The sequence below is a fragment of the Cricetulus griseus genome, chromosome 6, assembly GCF_003668045.3.
Source record: "Cricetulus griseus strain 17A/GY chromosome 6, alternate assembly CriGri-PICRH-1.0, whole genome shotgun sequence".
Taxonomy (NCBI): Eukaryota; Metazoa; Chordata; class Mammalia; order Rodentia; family Cricetidae; genus Cricetulus; species Cricetulus griseus.
In genome coordinates, this window is record NC_048599.1 from 109,739,821 (window position 1) to 109,759,877 (window position 20,057).

The following is a 20,057-nucleotide window of genomic DNA, read 5'->3' on the forward strand; positions in this document are numbered from 1 at the left end:
GTGTGTGTGTGTGTGTGTCTGTGTTTATCACAAGTACCTGGTGCCCAAGGAGTTCATAAGAGGGCATTAGATGCCTGGGAATTGGAGTTACCCATGCCTGTGAGCTACCATGTGGGTGCTAGGCACCATACCTGGGTCCTTTGCAAGAGCAGCAAATGCTTTTAAACTCTCAGCTATCTCTCTAGCCCCCTTATTAAGTTCCCATTGAAAAATACTCAATTTTTATGTGTGAATAAAATGCTATTTCTTATTCTTCAATAAACTATTTTTATACTTGTTTAACGATGTGTCGTGGCCCGGCTTGCCTCAGCTTTAACCCACGACAGCCATGAGGTTCTACCTGAGTGGGGGTGTGTGGGCTTGGAAGCTTCTAGTAACCCAACGGCGATAAAGACCAAACACAGGCATCTTGTCATCTTCAGAGAGCTCTCAGTTCCATGTTGTGGAACTAGAGCTATTCCTTTATTAACCATCTTTTCTGGTGTCCCTTAACCACCATGCTAGTTACCACGAGGCAACCATTTCTCTCTTTGTCCTCCTGTCTCCTGGCCCTCGCCGGCTTCATTCCTCTCCTTCCCTCAACATACCTCCAACACCTCCTTCCAGGTGAGGGCCTATTCAGATGCTTAGGCACATACAGTGCAAAATAAGAGGCATATTACCCTCAGGCCAGGTAAACAGTACAGCCTGGTGTTAATTAACAATACAATAGTGGGCCGGAGTTTCCTGGAGCCACCGCTGCTAACAGCCAGAACCTGGGACCCCACGTATTCGGTCCCCCACAATGATGTATCTAATTAACTGATTTTCTTCTAGACCAAAAACAGAAGATGCTTGGGTGTTTGCAAAGCGCAACGCCATCCAGGCTATTGGGGTGATGTCTTTTGGTGAGTACCTGGCTTCACAACCCTTTTTCAGTATGATTCGATCTGCTCCCTGAAGAGGTACTGTTCCCTGTACATCTATAGCATGTCTTGTAAGTTTGGATTCCCGCTTAGCAGCACACAATCTAGTTTGTGTTAATATAGAATTAGACTCAACCCTTTCTTGCCTGTTAATGGCCTTCCTCTTTTGTTACTAAAATTTGCTTCTAATTGGAGAAAAGTATTTCCCAGCTGGACATTCACTACAGTTAGTGGGATTCCTAACTGGGAAGTGTAACAAATATCACAGACTCCTTCAAAGTCTCTGCGGAAAGGACATCTCTGGATGTCTTTAGCTCCTCTATGTCCCAGACTCTGAGGAAAATCATGTACAGATTTTTCTTAAGATACAGCCAAGCATTGGTGGTGCACACCTTTAATCCCAGCACTCCAGAGGCAGAGGTAGGCAGATCTCTGTGAGTTCAAGGCCAGCCTGGTCTACAGGGTGAGTTCCAGGACACTCCAAAACAATATGGGGAAACCCTGTTTCGAAAAACAAAAAACAAAACAACTGTTAGACCCCCGAAAACTCAAGTATCCGGGGTCTCAGGCCAGGTTCGCGGTCACCACAATCACCAGGCGGATTCGAGAGCTTGCTGCAAACTGCACGAGGCTTTATTGTAATTTAACGAACTAACCCCATGTTAGCTCGGGTCTTTCACCCACCCGCCATGGCAGACGGCTAGAAAAAGACGGCTCCTACGGGCTCCCAAAAGATCTTATAGGGCAGCGTAAGGGGAGTGTCTAGGGGTACGCACAGGCTCACGATTGGTGTGCCTCCAGGCTTGGAGGGCTTGCCCTGTGTTGATTGGTCAACTGGTTGTTATGGCTCATAGGCCCTCCCAGGGTGGTTGCTATGCTCTCTACGTCATTGTCGTGCGCTTGTCCGTAAAGCACACCCAGGGTCGTAAAGCATAGCGCCACCAGCTAACTTCTGATTGGTTCCTTGTCACAAGACAGGCATCTGACCTTTTAGTGACTAAGGTTCCTTGTCACGAGACAGGCATCTGACCTCTAAGTGACCAAGGCAGGTTTATGGCAAGCACGTGTTCGGCTGTTATGGCTGCCAAAAGGGAAGCCGGTTCCTTCACAACAACCACAAAAAAGCCAGATTTTCCTTAAGATAGAAAAGGCCATTAGGAAGAGGGAAAAGAGGAGTTGGACAGGCCTGGTTCATGTCGACAGCAGCATGAAGAGACCAGGTAAGCCTTCTGTGTAGTTGCTCATTTGTAGGCTTATTAGAAAACTTACTTTCTGGCTCATTTAGTGTTAAAAATTAATATATTTTCATTTTTAGGTACTTGAAATCCTAAGGCAGTATGCATCTCTCGACTTTACAGAGTAGAGCACACAGTCCTGCTGCTTCCCCAGTAATGATTTTTTTTTTCTTTTGTGTTACAGCATTCATTTGCCACCATAACTGCTTTCTGGTCTATGGTTCTCTCGAAGAGCCCACGGTAGCTAAGTGGTGCCGCATCATCCACACATCCATCTTGGTTTCTATATTTATCTGTGTGCTCTTTGCCACATGTGGGTACTTGACTTTTACCGGCTTCACTCAAGGTAAAATGAGAGACTAAACCACATCCTATCTTGGTGCACACGTGGACTGTGTACCGCCATATCTGCAGCAGGTTTCTTGGGGGGTCTATCCAACACCATCCCCCTTCTTCCCACTCTCTGTTCTACCTTCCTGCCTCTCTATGCTCCGCTCCATGATTTCTCTCTTCTTAATCTCTGAGACTTAGTTCTGTGATCCCATACTCTCTGCTTCCAGACATGAACTCTGGCTCCCCTCTCCACTGCCAGTCTGTACTTTTCCTTTCCTGGCCACCCAGAACCTCCCAGTGCTGAGCTGATAACCTTCTGGTTCTGGTTCTTTTGAACCTCTCCTCAGCTAGCTGTACTGAACTGCCTCCCACTTGAGCAAAGAATGACTGTACTAGCACGTTTTTCTTTTCCTGTGCTAATTTTTTTTTTAATTTTACTTACTTCCTAAGGACTTTCTAATCCACCATCCCCACCCAGACATTGGGGTCATGCTTTTCTGTTGACAAACAGTCTGGGTGATTTCCTCATTATTTCTAGCCCAGGCCTTCCTTTTCATCTCCAGCCTGTAGGATATTTCTGCTTAATTGTCTCATTCTGGACTAAATCACAAACATCATATTTCCTATAAAGTCAGTCCTTTCCCTCCCTGACTTCAAAGTGACTGCTTTTTTCTTGTTTCTCTTGGGCCTGGTAACTAAGTGGTCTTCCCTTTACACTGACATCCAATCATTCAGGGTGTAATACTCAGGGTAGCCTGACAGCAGGCCAAACGTTATGATTCATATATTCCGAAGCTTTTGCAGGTCTAGTCTCTCACTTGACCTTCCCACAACCCTTTGAAGGTAAGTGGAATAACTAGTTCTACTTCCTGCTTACACAAAAAGAGAAGTAACTTGCCCCAGCTGGCCAGTAACAACCAGAATGCACGTGGTCTTCTGAAGCTCAAGTTCAGATATTCGGCCAACCCCCTCTTTCTACCTCCCCAGTTTTGATCAACACAGAGCCTCCAATAATCTCTGAGAGTCCAGCTCCCCTTGGCTTAGTTTTCTGTGACACTGTGGTACTCTTGGGATGCCTTGATCTGCACAGAGATCATAGGTCACTGTGATTATGTGCATGTATTTCTCAGAAAATAAGAAATATTTTTTAAAAAGTAGTGATAATGTGATACCAATGCAGATATATATATATATATATATATGCATACATACACATATGTACATACACATACATACATAGGAGCGTAGGTGTGTGTATGAACATATGTATATGTGTTCATTCCAGGATAGTGCAGTTAAAAGCAACCTGCAAAGTCTAGATAAGACCTGTTTAAAGCACTGCCATGTACCAATCACAATTGCTACATAGTATGCCAAGCTGAACAGCCTAAGGGCTCCTGCATGCAGTTTATAGATGTCTGGTTTTGCTAGGAATACCTTCCTAGTGTTTTTAGCAGTGCTAATTGCCCTGCTGTAATTAAATATTTATGACAGGTGTGCATGGTCACTAACATCCATAATCCCGACACAACACATGGGAGGCTAAGGCAGGAGGATGGCTAGCTTTGGCTATATAGCAACATTCTCTAAAAGAGAAGTGCGATGGGGGCTCTTTAAGCAGAGTGTGTTCACTTGTGTCTGTTCTGGGACGTGGGACAGTGGGAGCACTTAGACTTCCTGGCTGCCACAGCCTATCTTTGGTGAGAAATTCTGTCTCAAAAATAATAAAGCAGAGCATGATGAAGCAGGGTACCTGATGTCCTCTGCTGGCCTCCAGAAGCCTGGGCACAGGTGCAAATACCCACATACGTATGTGCATAAACTACATACATTTTCACACACACACACACACACACACACACACACACATACACACACACACACACACACACACACACACACACACGTTCTGCCCCCCCATCTTTATATAGCAAAGCTGACACGTATTTGATGTCATTGTTCTTGCCCTTCCCTCCCAACCCCACCACCAACCCACACACACACCCTGCCCTTAGCTATAATTCCCTGATACACATTTAACTTTCCAGCTAGAATGAGCCGACTTTGCTTCTTTAGCTCATTTCTCTTTAGGTGGATCTGCTCTTTTTTGTAAAACTACATGTTCCCCTGTTCATCTGGTAAATTCGAGCCAATAAGGCAACAGGAGGTCTAGTGTCCCATTGCTATTTCTTGTGGCTTCAAAACAGATCCAGGGCCTAGTTACTAGGGGAGGATAGCAATGGGAACCTCTGTTCTTGGGTTTCTCACAGCGTTGAACCCTCAATCATTGTTGAAAGTGTTCTCTGCCACTAGTACTTTGTGTTGTCATCTTCTTCTGCCCAGAAGGGACACTAGAAAAGTCAGAAACATCTGGTGTCATTGGTGGAGGAATGGGACATGGCCACTTAAAGCGTATATTGGAAAGAGAAAATGCAAGTGGTTGCCGCCTTTACTCTTTAATACAGACAAGCAGGATTACCTTCTTCTGCAACAGTGTGGGAAAATATGTAGCTTTCATTTAATTTTCTAATTGGCTTAGTTGAGAAACGGCAACTGCTGTGTCCAAACTTAACCATGTTATGTTCAGGAAGTAAAGAGGCCTGAAGAGAGGTGGCCAGAGCCCTGAATTGTTTCATAGACTCCTGAAAACATACAGAGACTCAATAAGAACCAGCCTAAGGGGTGTGTGTGTGTGTGTGTGTGTGTGTGTGTGTGTGTGTGTGTGTGTGTGTGTGTGTGTATCCTGTTAGTTGGTTTAGAAATAATTAAATCTAGTGTCCTTTCCTGGAATTGGTCCTATTTTCAGGTTTGGGCCGGTGAAATCTGCATTTACACTTGGGTGCATCAAATGTCATGAAAGGCAGTGTATCTTTTGAATTCCTTGGCATGGTCCTGATCTGAACCTATACCCCAAGTGCAGGAAACTCAGCTCCCCACATGGCCTGGTTCTACTCTTCCTTGTGGGATTGTCCTCCATCTAAAAATAGTATTTCAAAGAGAAATTTGTTTATTTTAATAGACATTTGTTTAAAATAATACAATCACCAGGAACAAAGACCAGAAGCCATTTATAAAGGCAGCGCATAAGAATTTAGGGAGTTGATTCTGTTATTAAAAAAAAAAAAAAAACAATGGACAAAGTATTTTTTCAAAAATTGGCACAACTTTAAGGCAAACTTACCAAAAATAAATAAGAACTCTACCAGTGATGAGTATACCTTCAAGTGGAACATGTACTGGCTTTAATAGCAGTAACTAGACTCGGCAATCTATTCTTTTAATTATATGAAGTGAAGTATATTAGGCCACCACTTTTATACAAAAGAATATCTCATTTGTTAGTTAACTCCATTACCTTGCAAATAAATATATTTTTCTTGTTCTCCAGGAGATTTATTTGAAAATTACTGCAAAAGTGATGACCTGGTGACTTTTGGAAGGTTTTGTTATGGAATCACTGTTATTTTGACATACCCAATTGAATGCTTTGTCACTAGAGAGGTAAGTTAAGCATAGGCTCTTCTCAGCCCTTTGCCCTGGTGACTGCTCTACTACATTTATTTAGGAAGACACAGATAATTCAATATGTAAACTCTCTAAATGCATGATGACAGGTGATAGATTCATACATCCTTCTCTTTAAGCTATACATATCAGAATCTACAGATGAATAATCTACAGATGACTATTTCTAGGTCACAAAGAAACCTGGACAAATGGCCTGCCAGGTCATCCCAGCACTTCTCACCTTCCCATCTCCTACCCTAAACCTCTCCATCCCTTGACCTTCCCTTCCCTTCCTCCAGCTGCTGATACCTGTTTAATCCAGCCATTTTGGCCACATGCTTTCTTGACCTCTTGTTCATGTCCGTTCTTTTCTAGCTTACCCTCTCTTCTCTTCCTCTCTCACTTGCACCCTCCTCCCCCACTTCTTTCTCTCCCTGCTCTGGATTCTTCCAGATGACTCTCTGGCTATTCTCCCCCTCATATCTACACTAAAACGTTCTTCCCAAACATACCTAGGAGTGGCCATGTCCTCATTTTTATTCAGATATTTACAGAACCATTTTTTTTAGATGTACATCATGCTCCAAGGTTGAGTCTAGATGATCATGAACACAAACACACCACTTGGTTCCCAAGTGAATAGAAGCCTTCAGAACAACCAAATCCAAGTGGTCACCTTTATTTTTAAACAAATGACAAAAAAAAAATAAGGATGAAAGTTTAAAGCAATTGTTACCATTTTTGTTACGATGTTTCCTAAGTCATTGTTTATTTACCATAGGCTGGACAGAGTAATCGGTTTTATTTTGAAAAATAATATATTCCATGGGGAATCAAACTTCAACTTAAACCTATAGGTCTATAGATATATTTTGATGTATATTTTTATATATATGTTTTATGTAAACTTTAGATGCAGTTATGTAGACAAATGTGAACCTATTCTTATGCAATACAGGTACATGGCTTGTCAGGAATCTCTAATGCTGTGGGCTAGATAGCCACTGTGCTGAGTAGCAGCACCCACAGCACTGTGGAAAGGGCTGAGTCAGGATCTATCCCTGCAGGCTGTTTAGTTTATGCAGTGCACCGCTTGTAATGTAGGAAGTGAACCGCCAGCAGAGCCTTAAATCCCCTGTCTAATCCGAAGGCTTCCCAAGGCAATTGGCTTCTCACTGTAGGCCAGTTCTAGTAATGTGAACCAGGGACACAGAGTGGATGTTCAGTTCTCTGCATTCTTTCCAGTGGCACTCAGGTTCACAAATGGCTAGTGCTCTTCCTTCACAGAAGAGTGAACTCTCTGCAGATTTTGAAGCTTCAAGATTCCTTCAGGCCAACTGGTGGTGGCCAACGCCTTTAATCCCAGCACTCGGGAGGCAGAGGCAGGTGGATCTCTGTGAGTTCGAGACCAGCCTGGTCTACAAAAGCTAGTTCCAGGAGAGCCTCCAAAGCCACAGAGAAACCCTGTCTTGAAAAAACCAAAAAAAAAAAAAGAAAAGAAAGAAAAGAAAAGAAAAAAGACCCTTCAAAGCTTTCCCAATGCTATCAATTGGGAAAGGCTGTTCTTTCAGCGTCTGCCCAGTACTTCATGTTCAGATCAAATCTGCAGATCAACATGAGTGAAGGGTGCAAGCTCGGATGCCTTCTTGTCAACCGTGTGTGGATGGTTCGGGTCACTTCACCTGCAGTGTCTGTCATTCCTATGTAGAAATGAGTTTCCATCCTAGCTGCTATAACAGGAAAGCAAAATGAGACCAAGATCTTTGCCCTGGCAGCATATACCTCCCAGAAAGATGCTGTATGAACCTCACTGGCTACTGTTTTGATCTGCACACATATACACACAAACAGAGCCAACATGAACACAATCATTTCTCTTTATAGATAAATTAGCCAGGTACATACAAAAAGGATTAAAAAAAAAAACTCTATGCCCCTGATCCTGCCTAAGTGGTTATTTCATCCTCACAACGACATCTTAGAGATATAAGGAACAGTTGAGCTTAAAGACGATAAATCTGGGGAAACAGCAAATTTACATTGCCTATGTTATTAGTATCACTATTAGGTCTCTGCCAGCAGCTTTGAAGCAGCTGATCTGTGGGGATATCATCTGGCTAGGTGATTTTTCAACAGTTGTCGTTGTCCCAGTACTGGCACCTGACGCTCTCTCTACATTGACAGTTCTTGCTTCACTGGTGTTTTGCACTGTTCAGAGTCTTCTCTCTGTCCTCCATAGATAATGTTCTTTCTTATTCTTCCTCCTTTTCTCTTCTTTACACTGTGGCCTCAGCTTGTAATTCTGCTCTAAATTTTATCCCCACCTGAATCTTGGATAGGTCACTCACATTTCAGAAGTGGCAAAAAGAAGGGTACTTTAAGGGAGACTGCCATGACCTGTGTGCCGTGGTCCTAGAAACCTGACTGGGTAACAGGATAATAGAGAAACATAGACACACATACAGAAAAGCTTAGGTTGGGTGGGGGGTGCTTGCTCTGATGGAGGTCACCTACTATGACAGCCCAGAAACTATTGTATTTATTATATACAGAAGAAGGAGGGGTTAGCTAGTCCTGGTGGGAGACCTTAGGATATAAACATCTAGGAGGAAGAACCCACAACAGAGTATACTTTTGGTCAACATTTGCACAGACTTGGAGAAGTTTTGCCAATCATTTTAGTCTGAGGCACTGGGGCCCTTGATATGGCTGTGGTTATGTCAATATTACACATTCACTCAGGGCTTCATCTGCTCCTTACACATTCATCCAGGGCTTCCTCGACTTCCCAGAGAAGACCATTCTAGACAACTGAAGAGTCCTCTAAATTCTACTTGGTCTTTTTAATCCTGCCACAAACTGATCTTTATTTGTTTCTTTATATCAATTATGGGTCTTCTATTGGGATGTCAACTCTTGAGAACAGGAATCATTCTTTTGCATTTTCTTATTGTAAATTTATCAGAGTGGGATGCATCCAACAGGTGACTATAGATTAGCTTCCTGATCTGTGTATTCTTGGAAAATAGTAATAAACTATCTTTAATCCACCTTTCCTCTTTGTGGGTTTCATTTGTATAAAATTGATTTCCTCTTAATAAAAGATAGTAGCACTCCTCCAGTATCAATAAGAGGGTAAACCCTAACATCTTCCTTACAGGCCATTAAATAATCAATTAGTATTGGTTGTTTGTTTTAGTGATAGTCTTCCCAGCTCAAGGATAGGCAACTTTCAGAACTTTCTTATCCTTAAGAAAAATGTGTGCATTGTAACACTGGTGTGCCATGCTCTGCATCTACGGCATAGGACACTGACTGACAGCGTTCACAGCAAAGAATACTCATTATTGCTATGTATATATGTGTGTGTGTATGTGTGTGTGTGTGTGATTTCTTTGAAAAGATAGAAACATTCCTAGTGACCTAAGGTTTGATGAATTGCTGTACTGGTACTGTTGGTGGTTTATATAGTCACAGTGCCAGTGTGAAAGTCTCTTGCTGATTCCAGTAAGCCTCAAGAATACTTCTCAAACTGCTCTGTTTCTTCACCAGGTCATTGCCAATGTGTTTTTTGGTGGGAATCCTTCATCAGTGTTCCACATCATCTTAACAGTGGTTATCATTACTGCAGCCACGCTGGTGTCATTGCTGATTGATTGCCTGGGGATAGTTTTAGAACTCAATGTAAGTACATCAAAAGATTTGCTCCATCCTTTCTGAAAATCTCTTTTAAAATGTTTCCATCTAATACAAAACATGCTTTCCTTTTTTTCTTTTAAAAAAAGTATCACTTTCTGGATTACAATGGAAATCTGTTTGCAACATAATAATAAAGATTGGTGATGATGACACTCTGCTGTTTATGGAAGCATACAATTTATAGCAGTGCTCCTCAAATGGGGTTGATTTTGCTCCCCACTCAGGAGGGTGGCATTTGTAATGTCTGGACACATCTTTGGTTGTCTAACGGAGTGGTAATGCTTCGGGTATACAGTGAGAAGAAGTCAGGGACACAAATAATATCTCATGATGTTTAGAACAATCCCTCACAACACAAATGTGTTTGACTAAGAGTGTCAAAAATCCCATGACTGCATGTCTTGTGCCTGTACTGTCCAGGTATTTCTCAAGCTGACTTACACCCTTCACTGTATGTGGAATTGAAATGTCTAGTGGATTTGCTGAGATTATAGAAGGAATAAAATTCTATCCTGATCACATAATCATTTTGGATGACCCAGACTTCTTTTCCTTTAAATAGTTTTTCTCCCTCCAGACTTTTCTTTTGTCATCTCTAACCATGCAGATGTAGGTCTCTATTGTGTCATGTCTGCACTGATCTTTTTTTTCTTTCAAGGCAATCGGAAATGTTATTGTTCAGTAACCCAGCCCTTGCCTTTATGGAAACTTGTTTCCAATGTACTTCTCTGAAGTGTCCCTTAGCTGCCAGATTTATTTTCAGCCTGTGACTATGCCGTATCATTCTTTTTTCTTCTCCTTTACCCTATCTGTTTTTCCATTCATTCCTTTTCCTACACTGGTTATTTTTCTATGTCTGCCTAAATCCTATGAAGACTGTTGTCAACTATAACTTCTAACTCATTTATCCATTGACCATATAGTCATTGAGCAACTACTCTGTACTACACAGTACAGATACAGTGATGGAAGGAAATTTGAAAGAATCTAACCTTTCCCACTAACATGAACGTTCAACTGCTGTGTAAATGATGAAGAATACACAAAAAAGTTCACACACTTTAGTGACAGATTCCACTAGGAACATAGAGGGACAGAGAAGCACATCAAGAATGATTCTATTTAATTTTGTGAAACTAGGATAATGGTGCCATTTGATGAGATAGCAATGGAATGAAAACCACTAAGGCAGGGTCATTATTGTTCCCTCTCCACAAGACTTACAGGATTTTTAATCAAAATGAAACCAGTTAACATCTCCTGGTCATGTGCCACAGGGAGTGTAGAGTTATGCAGGGGAGACTCCAACTCATCATACACTCCTGGCTATGAGAACCTTAAGATAAATGAGGACTTATCATTCATACTCATGTCACTATGCTTTCCCAGTGCCGATGTGACTTGAAGTTCCAGACAAAAGCAGGAGGATAGCCTGTGGGGGAACAAATAATTTGGACTTTTCTTATATCAGATGAAATGCAAAAGGAAGAGTGTCCATCTTCCCCAATGCCAGACACTAGGGACACCGGGGAATTTTCAATATATCAATAACAGGAAAGGGGTATGTTGATATTGGTATGTTGATGCAGTCCTATAGTTCCAGCAAGTTAGCTTCTCAGGAGACTAAGCTAGGTGATTACTTGAATCTAATCTGAGAAGTATAGTAAGACCTCATCTCTAAAACAAATGGGGGAGAGGAACCAGAACTAAAATCATATGATAGTCTTGATTTCTGTGAATGGTCCCTGTTTAACTTAATGAAATAACTTTTATATAAGATCTTAGACCATGTGACATTTGAACTGTCCATGAATTATCTTTGCTTACCAAAGGGTAAACTCTTTGAAGACAAGCATATATAATGACTTTCTCCATGGTCCACCACACTGGGCACTGAGCTAAGAACATCAGGCTCAAATTATTACATGAATGATTGATTATGCCATGTGACCACAATTTAGGACCTAGAAATATTCATGGACATAAGAGTATCTGCTAGAATTGAAGCAGGAACTAAATATCTCTCTCTATCTCTCTCTTTCTCTTCCTCTCTCTCTCTCTCTCTCTCTCTCACACACACACCACACACACACACATCACAGTGTTGTCAATAGTAATAACATTTCAACTATTCTGTAGAAATGCCTGAAATAATAAGCCCCTACAGCAGTTCCTTTCCTGTTGTTGTGATAAAGTATCTGACAAAGCAACTTCAGAAAGATAAGGCTATTTGGGCTCACAGTTCATCACGACTGGGATGTCACAGCAGCAGAAGTACGAGGCCAGTCTGACATTCAGAAAACACACATTTTATCCATACACACAGGAAATACAGAGAGAGAACAGGAAATGGGTCCACACTATAAAACCCCAAAGCCTGCCCCCAATAACGTTCTTCCTCCAGCAAGGCCACATCTAAAGGATTCATAACTCTCCCAAACAGCACTACTATCTGAGGACCAGGTGTTCAAATACATGGGCCTATTTCTCATACAAGCCACCACACTGCCAAACAGTTTTTGTTTGTTTGTTTGTTTCCTGATTTTATGAAATAGCTCATTTGAGTTGTCACAGTTTATTAAGTTGACTTTATTTTTTTAATTTTCAGTTATTTATTTACTATGTATTCATGGTGTGTGTGTGTGTATGTGTGTGTGTGTGTGTTGTGTGTGTATTTGTGGGGATCAAGACAGAGAGAGAGATAAAGTTTATATTTGAGTAAGTTTAAGAATAATCCATGCTACATATGAAACATTTTTTAATGGACTGAAGTAAATACCAGGCTGTAAGTAAATTAGAACTAAAGATTTTTTTGTCTTTACTTTTTGTTCATAGCTTTCACATTAGTTAATAGGATTTCTGGGAGGGGATGTGAATGACAACCCAGAGCTTTGTTACGGTCACTAATTGTTTTAGAAATTCTTCTCTGTTGTGGCTTTTCAGGCATCATAGTCACCCACACTGAGGAGACATGTGCTAGAGTCAGAACTTGCCAAATCAGAGAAATCCTGTTATTGCTAAAACTAAATAAATACAGGCTAAATTATTTGGGTTATTTGGTAAAAATCAAAACCTGGTTAGAATTTCACCTTTGTTCCATTGTTTTCCTAGCAGAGGCCAGCAATGAAATATTCTCAAAGCAGGGACAGTCTCAATTTTAAAGAGTCCATTTTAAAAGCAAAGAAAATTAGTCCTTGACCTATTCTGTTGCAAGACTCCAGCATCTTGGCTGGATGTGCTATTAGGGAAGAGGTATCTACAGTAATTGGGCCCTATGGGTTTCTACTTGTGGAACAAAGAGGGGGAAAAAATGAAACAGCTGGTGCTGTGGCCACAGGAACCAGCCCCCAAAGCCCTGAATGCTGCTTTCTTGGCAGGAAGAAAGCAGGCCAGGGAGAACCCAGACAGACAGACATGATCATTGCAGGAGCAAACCAGAGCCCAAGTTGGCATACTTCCTAGGATAGAGCCTTTTAATTGTTCCTAAGATACAGGAATAACTTTCACCACTATCAGTTGATTATAAAGAAGAAATTTAAAAGATAATTTTTTGTCTTTTTTTTTTCATTTTTGCTTTAAAATATTAGCAGTGATGGGGGTGGGGGTGAGAGGAAGGGACCCAGGGAGCTCAAGATGTGCTCCTCAGCACAGCCAAAGGAATGAGGAACGCTGAAATCTGGCCACAGGGGTGGGGAATGGAGAGATGGGAGAGTAGTGGCCCTGCCCTGCAGGGCATTGTGCTTCATCAGGAGTCACCCCAAAAAAGGGGGCCATTAGGTATACTCTGGAGGCTGGAGAGAAGGTTTGCTAGGGAGGCAAAGACCAATAGCAAGGATAAAGGAACTTCTGAGAAAGCCTGGCCTTTAAACCACCAGCTATTACTTCCTGTATACCCCAAGCCTGTGTTTTCTTGAAGGAACATGGATCCTATCCATCTTCCAGAAGCCCCTTCTGGTTGCTGTAGCAAAGCAGATGGCAACCTTGTCCCTGAGGACCTTTGATGATCTCAGAAGCTGTGCCCCCAAACCCAGGGAAGCCATATACCTCACTCCCTTCAGGGATGTGAGCAAGGACAGAGGCAGGGGCAATCAGAAGTGGGTCACTCTTTTTACCCAAATCACTTTCAAGGGCCTGGGGCTCCTCCTGTCACCCAGATATGACTGATGCACATGACTATGAAAACCCTGTCTGCAAATCCTGGCACCTGAGGCCTATGCCAGTGGCACCAATCTGCAAGGCTGATTCTCCTACCAGACAGCAGCAGCAAGGGGTCCAGTGAGATCCTGCCCTCATTCCTATCAATGGATCCTATCCCCCACCTCACTGCTGGAGGCCATGGAGGCCTGGAATCTCCAACAGTGTTCAGCAGCAGTTCAACCATTTGGTCTACCTGGCAACCCCCAGCCTTAAGGAGCCAGAATGCCACAGTGATGGGCAGATATAGCTGATCACCAATCTCTGAGGTGTCTCATGGACCAAGGGTGTGACCATGCCAGGGAGGGATCCCAGGGCGGGTTCTGGTGGGAGTGGTTCCCTATAGACCTAGAGTTTGATGGGAAACACTCTCTTCACCATTCTCTTCACAGTCCTATCAGGATTAATTTTTTCTTTTGTATTTAGTTTTTAGCTTCTTGCATCATTTAACAGATTCTGTTCAGGCAACAAAATGCAGTTTTATGATCTGTATTGTTTGTAAATGGCCTACAGACCTCTTGTTCTTTCCATGATGCAGATTACAAAATGTTCTGGCACCAGCAATGGATGGGGTTGAACTGTCTTTATGACTAAGACAAAATTTGTACCATCTCCTTAATTACCAATTATGGTTTTATTACCTGCCAAGCAATTTCCAAAGCTGGTGGTGTATCTTCAGACAGTCCTACATTAACTAGATTAATAGGTTGAACTCCTTTATGTAGAGTAGATTGAAAGGGAAGTAGACTATCATTTTACTGTCAGTCTTGAGTTCCAGTCATGACTACTAGCAAAATGGAGTTTTCGTGCCATCTAGCAAGTAGCTAGGCATGGACAAGATACTCAACTGGGTTTCTTCCGGTACAAATATCAGCTGTCACATTTGCTCTGCAATTGTCACTTTCCCAGCTTAATTGTTTTTCTAGTATTAATTTTCATGGCATGACAAGATACCAAGACAAAGGCAACTTATAAAATAAAGTATTTAGTTAGTTCTCATGGTTCCATAGTGTTAGAGTCTAAGACTATCATGGCAGGGAGCATGGCAACAGGCAGGCAGGCCTGGCCCTGGAGCAGCAGCTGAGAGTTCACATCTTGAGACACAAGCCCCAAGTGTGGGGCCAGAGGAGATATTTAAGTGGGAATGGTATGGGCTTTTGAAACCTCAAAGCCTATCCCAGGTGACATAGCTCCTCCCACAAGACCCACAAGACAACACCTCCTAATCCTCCTCTAACAGTTCCACCAACTGGGGACTATGCAGTCAAATATATGAGCCTGAGATGGCCATACTAATTCAAGTCACCACAGCAACTAGTAAGAACTGTAATGCAAACAAAACACCCAGTGCCTTGCCTTCCTGGCAAGTTGGATTTGGAAGAGTCCCCAAAGGCTGCCTGAGGACAGCATCTGATCAGTTGCAGGTGGCAGTTTCCTTCCTGATAGTTGTGTCACACCCTCTGTTCTAGATGGGTTAGCCTCACACATGGTTCCTACAAAAAGCAGAGTCTATACACACAAACCACTGTGTAGAGGTCTGAATGAATTTCACTACCCAATTTCTTACTTCAAAGAACTAAGAGGCTCATACTTTTTACAGATGCAGATTCTTTTCCATAACATTTTTCATAACTTAATTCAAAGTATTATGTTGTCCACTTAATTTCAGCCATTTGATAATTTATTTTTTTATTTGCTATGTACCTATCATAGATATTTATATCTATTCAAGCACTATATGGCAAAACAACACTGTGTATATATTTATTCTTATTTTTCTATCTTTGTGTGTATGCACGTGTGTGTGTGTGTGTGTGTGTGTGTGTGTGTGTGATGCATGTGTACGTGTGCATGTTTGCATGTATGTGGGCACATGTGTGTTAGAGTATGTGTGCACATTCATGTGAGGCCTGAGGTTTATGTAAGGAATCATCCCCAACTGTTCTACCTTGTTTGTTGAGGCTGGGTCTCTCAATCAAACACCAACATTGCCAATGTTACAAGTCTCTGAAGTCCTGTCTCCATCCTGACTTTGGAGGCTAGAACTAATTTCATGTAGGTCACCACATCCACCTGGTGTTTACATGGGTTCTGGGGATCAGAACTCTCGTCCTCACATTTGCATGGTAAGAACTTTAATGACTGAGCCCTCTCCTTAGCCCTATATATTTTAAGTTAGACCTCTTAGTATTTTGTCGCTCTCGTGTCTCTTACTATAGAAATATTTTCTAGGCATTCTTCCTCAAAATTTTAGATGCTACCTGATAGTCTGATTCCACAAAGTCATTTATGTATAACTTTAAAAAACACTAAAAAGAAGTATACTATTGAAATCTTCTAGTATGGAGATGACATGTAGTATGAAAAATGTAATTTTATTGGCTAGTATTGAGAAACTCATTGTTTTAAAGATGTTAAAGGTATAATCTGTAATTTTCATCACCCAATTTCAAATTCAGTTTGTATTGGTTGAAATACTGTACAACTAATGAGACCCTGTCTCAGAAGTAAGTAAATAAACAAATAAATAAACAAAAAAGGCCAAGCAATGGCACATGTCTTTAATCCAAACACTCATTCAGAAAGAAGAGGCAGGGAGATCTCTGTGAGTTAGAAGCTTTCCCGGTCCACATAGTGAGAACATACCATCTGGGGCTACATTGTGAGAACTTGTCCTTAAAAATAAACAAATAAATAAAAGTTAAATAAATAACAGTCCACCTACCAAGAAAACTTAAAAATGGATGGCAGGTATAATCAAGTATAATAAAGTCCTCAGAAAACTATAGGTTAAAACCACCACTGACAGATCATTTCACACCTAGTAAGATGCTACCATCAAAAGACAAGAAAAAAACAAATATTCGCAAAGGTAACCCTTGGTAGAAATGTAGGTTGTCATCTATTGTGGGAAAAAATTGTGGTGGTTCTTAAAAGCAGTTCAAAACAACAACTACCACAGAGACAGCAGTCTCTATTCAAGGTTTATACCCAAAGGAGACAGACTGGCCATCTCATTACCCCTATCTGCACACCATGTTCACTGCAGCAATATCTGCATTAGCCAAGATATGAAAACAACCTACATGTCTATCAACAATGAATGAGTAAAGAAAATAGAGTTTGTATACACAATGGAATGTAACTCAGCTTTAGAAACAAGAAAACCCTGCCTTTTAGCACTGAGTGAATAACTACTATGCTAACTGAAACAAGCTAGATTCAAAATGAAAAAAAAAAAAAGCACAATCATGCTAAATATGTGGAACTTATTTTTTAAATACAAATAGAGCCAGAAACTAGATATGTGGTTATTGGGAAGGGGAGAGAAAAAGCAGAGGTGTGTGGTGAGGATGCAGAGTAGGAGACTTACGGTCTTAACAAGGCTAGAAGTGGAAGATGCAACAAGAAAGACTAATTAGCAACAGTGTACTGTATTTGAGAATTTGGTTAAATAATAGACATTCAGAAGTTCTTTTCAGATTGAATTTTATTCTAAATTTGTCTCATCATAGTTATGTTATCTACATGTGTCCCATTGTACCATGTTGTAAACTTCTAATATACACAGACTTACTTTAAAAGAACACTTTTATGATGTACGACAAACATTTGTCATAAAATTTTATTTATTTATTTATTTTTGGTTTTTCAAGACAGGGTTTCCCTGTAGCTTTGGAGCCTATTCTGGCACTCACTCTGGAGACCAGGCTGGTCTCGAACTCACAGAGATCTGCCTGCCTCTGCCTCCCAAGTGCTGGGATTAAAGGCGTGCTCCACCAATGCCTGGCAAAATTTTAATGTTTTAGTTAACAAATAGCATTTGACATGATGAGAAGAATGTGTTACCTAAAACACAGTGAATCTTAACATTTACAACATTTGTAAAGTTTCTAGTGAGAGTTAGTTCTACTGAAGGGGAAATCTCTTTCCCTTTGAAGTCAGTGTCTGTCCTGTTTTCAAAATAAACAACTTTACTATCCATAATTTTCAATCTGACATTCCCCCTTGGGTTGGATTTATTTGCAACTAGTTGGGGGAGTTAGAAAGTTACAGTCGTTTCATTCTGCTGTCAATTTTCTAGGGTAATTAATGCATTTAGCCTCACTTGAAAGAAGACTTAGGAATTGGATTTCATGCTAAGCCCGATGGTTAAGCTTTTCTTTCTGACATAGACAGGCACCACTTTCTAACTTGAGTGAAGAGAAAAGAGAAATGCCCATCCAATTTCCTAATAGCCCTCTCTGTGTACTAACAGCAGATAAACCACTGGATTTGGAAGGCATTACAGATAACACAGGAATTTCTAGATAGCATTAGGAAAGATGATGTGACTGGAAACATGGGTTCATAAGTTTTCCAGAAGTTCATCTTGCCATCTGCTTTATTGTCTATTGCTCTCCGCCTAGACTTTCTAGACATTACTATTACTATTTTTGCCCCCCCCCTTGTAACTATTCCAATGGAAAGGAAAAAACCTACATCTCCGTCTTTCCTTAACATGTGGTTTCCCTCCTTTGTTTGCCTTCACTGAACCTATAAAACTTTTAATATGTATAATGAAAAATACTTAAAAAGATTGGACTACTTTATGTGCTACTAGTGTGTATGTGTGTGTGTGTGATAAGGAGTTGGGAGAACACACCTGCCATGGCCTCTGTGTGGAAGACAGGACAAATTTGTATTGTCAGTTCTCACCTTCCATCTGTGTGTCCATCTGTTTCTGAGATGGAACTTAGGCCAACAGGCTGTGGCAAGTGCCTTTCTCTACTGAGCGTCACCCCCACCCCCTACTCCCCACTCCCCACCCCCGCCCCTGCATAAATGTTTCTATAACGATTTTTAAAAACCGTATGAGGATATGTGAGATGGTTCATGTCTGTAATCCTAGCACTTGGGAGGGGAAGGCAGGAGAATTACTGCCAGCTTGATGCCAGCCTTGAAATCATAGGGAAACCCTGTCTCAGAAATAAATAAAAATAAATAAATAAATAAAACCACCCAAGGAATTCGCTCCTCTAACACTAACCTGTGTCTTGTCTCCAACACACAGGGTGTGCTCTGTGCGGCTCCTTTGATCTTTATCATCCCCTCAGCTTGTTATCTGAAATTATCCGAAGAACCAAGGACACACGCAGATAAGATAATGGCCTGTGTCATGCTTCCGGTTGGTGCAGTGGTGATGGTAGTGGGATTCATCATGGCCATTACAAATCCTCAGGACTGCACGCATGGGCAGGAAATGTTCTACTGCTTTCCTGACAACACTTCCCTCACAAACATCTCCCATTCTCATCTTCAGCTGACAACCCAACTTTCTCCTTGGAACCTTAGCATCTTTCAGTAAGTTGGCTGCTTTATGCAATACGCATGTTTTCAGAGACGCCTACGCCACCTCCTAATATTCACATGTGTTAGTCTCTTTGTCACCTGTGATCACTGACATGTATCAAGACTTGATAGTCCTTACTCTTTACGGCAATATGGAAAATAAAGAAAATCAAATATATAATTTACCTTAAACTGGAACAGAGGTGTTTTATTGTGACTGCACTAATGTAATGGAGGACCAGTGAAACCATTAGTATCACTTTCAGTCCCCAAATCATTATTATCTTATTATCTTGTATGTGAGTCACTGTGTATTGGGCTTTCAAATCAGTAGGTGATTGTACATTAGAACTGGGGTTGGGGTACCTTCAGGACAAAGCAAATGTTTAAAGAGTGTGAAGGAGAAGGAAACACAACTCTGCTAACTCTGTTAGTTGGATAGCTATCCCAGCAACAAAGAAAGCTCTCTGTTGTAACTTTGGGAGCATCCGTTGTTGACAGGGAAGTGGGTCCCTGGATGAATAAGCAACAAATCATCCCAAACCCCCTCACATACACCCTACCCCCAACCCCCCACTCCTGCCAAGAAGCACAAATAATAAAGTGGATGGGCAGAGCAAGCCTGTGTAGGATATCAAAAATATCTCCAGGCTTTCTATTGGGGAAATTTGATCGGTGTGCTTTTTAAAAACAGAAACACACACTCCAATTGTTCTGAGGCATTAGTCTAACACATCAGTTACATTTCAGATTTGGACCTGCTGGGTCTCCAGCATGGCAAGAATTTATAAGACAACCATAAACTGAACATGGAGACTAAAAGCTTACCCCGAATGTGGGGTATAGAACAGGA

The 20,057-nt window shown here is 41.4% G+C and overlaps 1 protein-coding gene across 2 annotated transcripts in view; it reads left to right on the forward strand.

The window, feature by feature from the left end:
• Positions 1-19,220, forward strand: part of Slc38a11 (solute carrier family 38 member 11) — a 50,661-nt gene extending 31,441 nt beyond the window's left edge. For both annotated transcript variants that reach the window (XM_035446582.1, XM_035446583.1), the window contains 5 exons: positions 817-887; positions 2,325-2,486; positions 5,862-5,974; positions 9,533-9,664; positions 18,927-19,220. In XM_035446582.1, coding sequence (XP_035302473.1) covers positions 817-887; positions 2,325-2,486; positions 5,862-5,974; positions 9,533-9,664; positions 18,927-19,220 — 772 coding nt within the window. The remainder of the gene's footprint in view (positions 1-816; positions 888-2,324; positions 2,487-5,861; positions 5,975-9,532; positions 9,665-18,926) is intronic.
• The last annotated feature ends 837 nt before the right edge of the window (positions 19,221-20,057 follow it).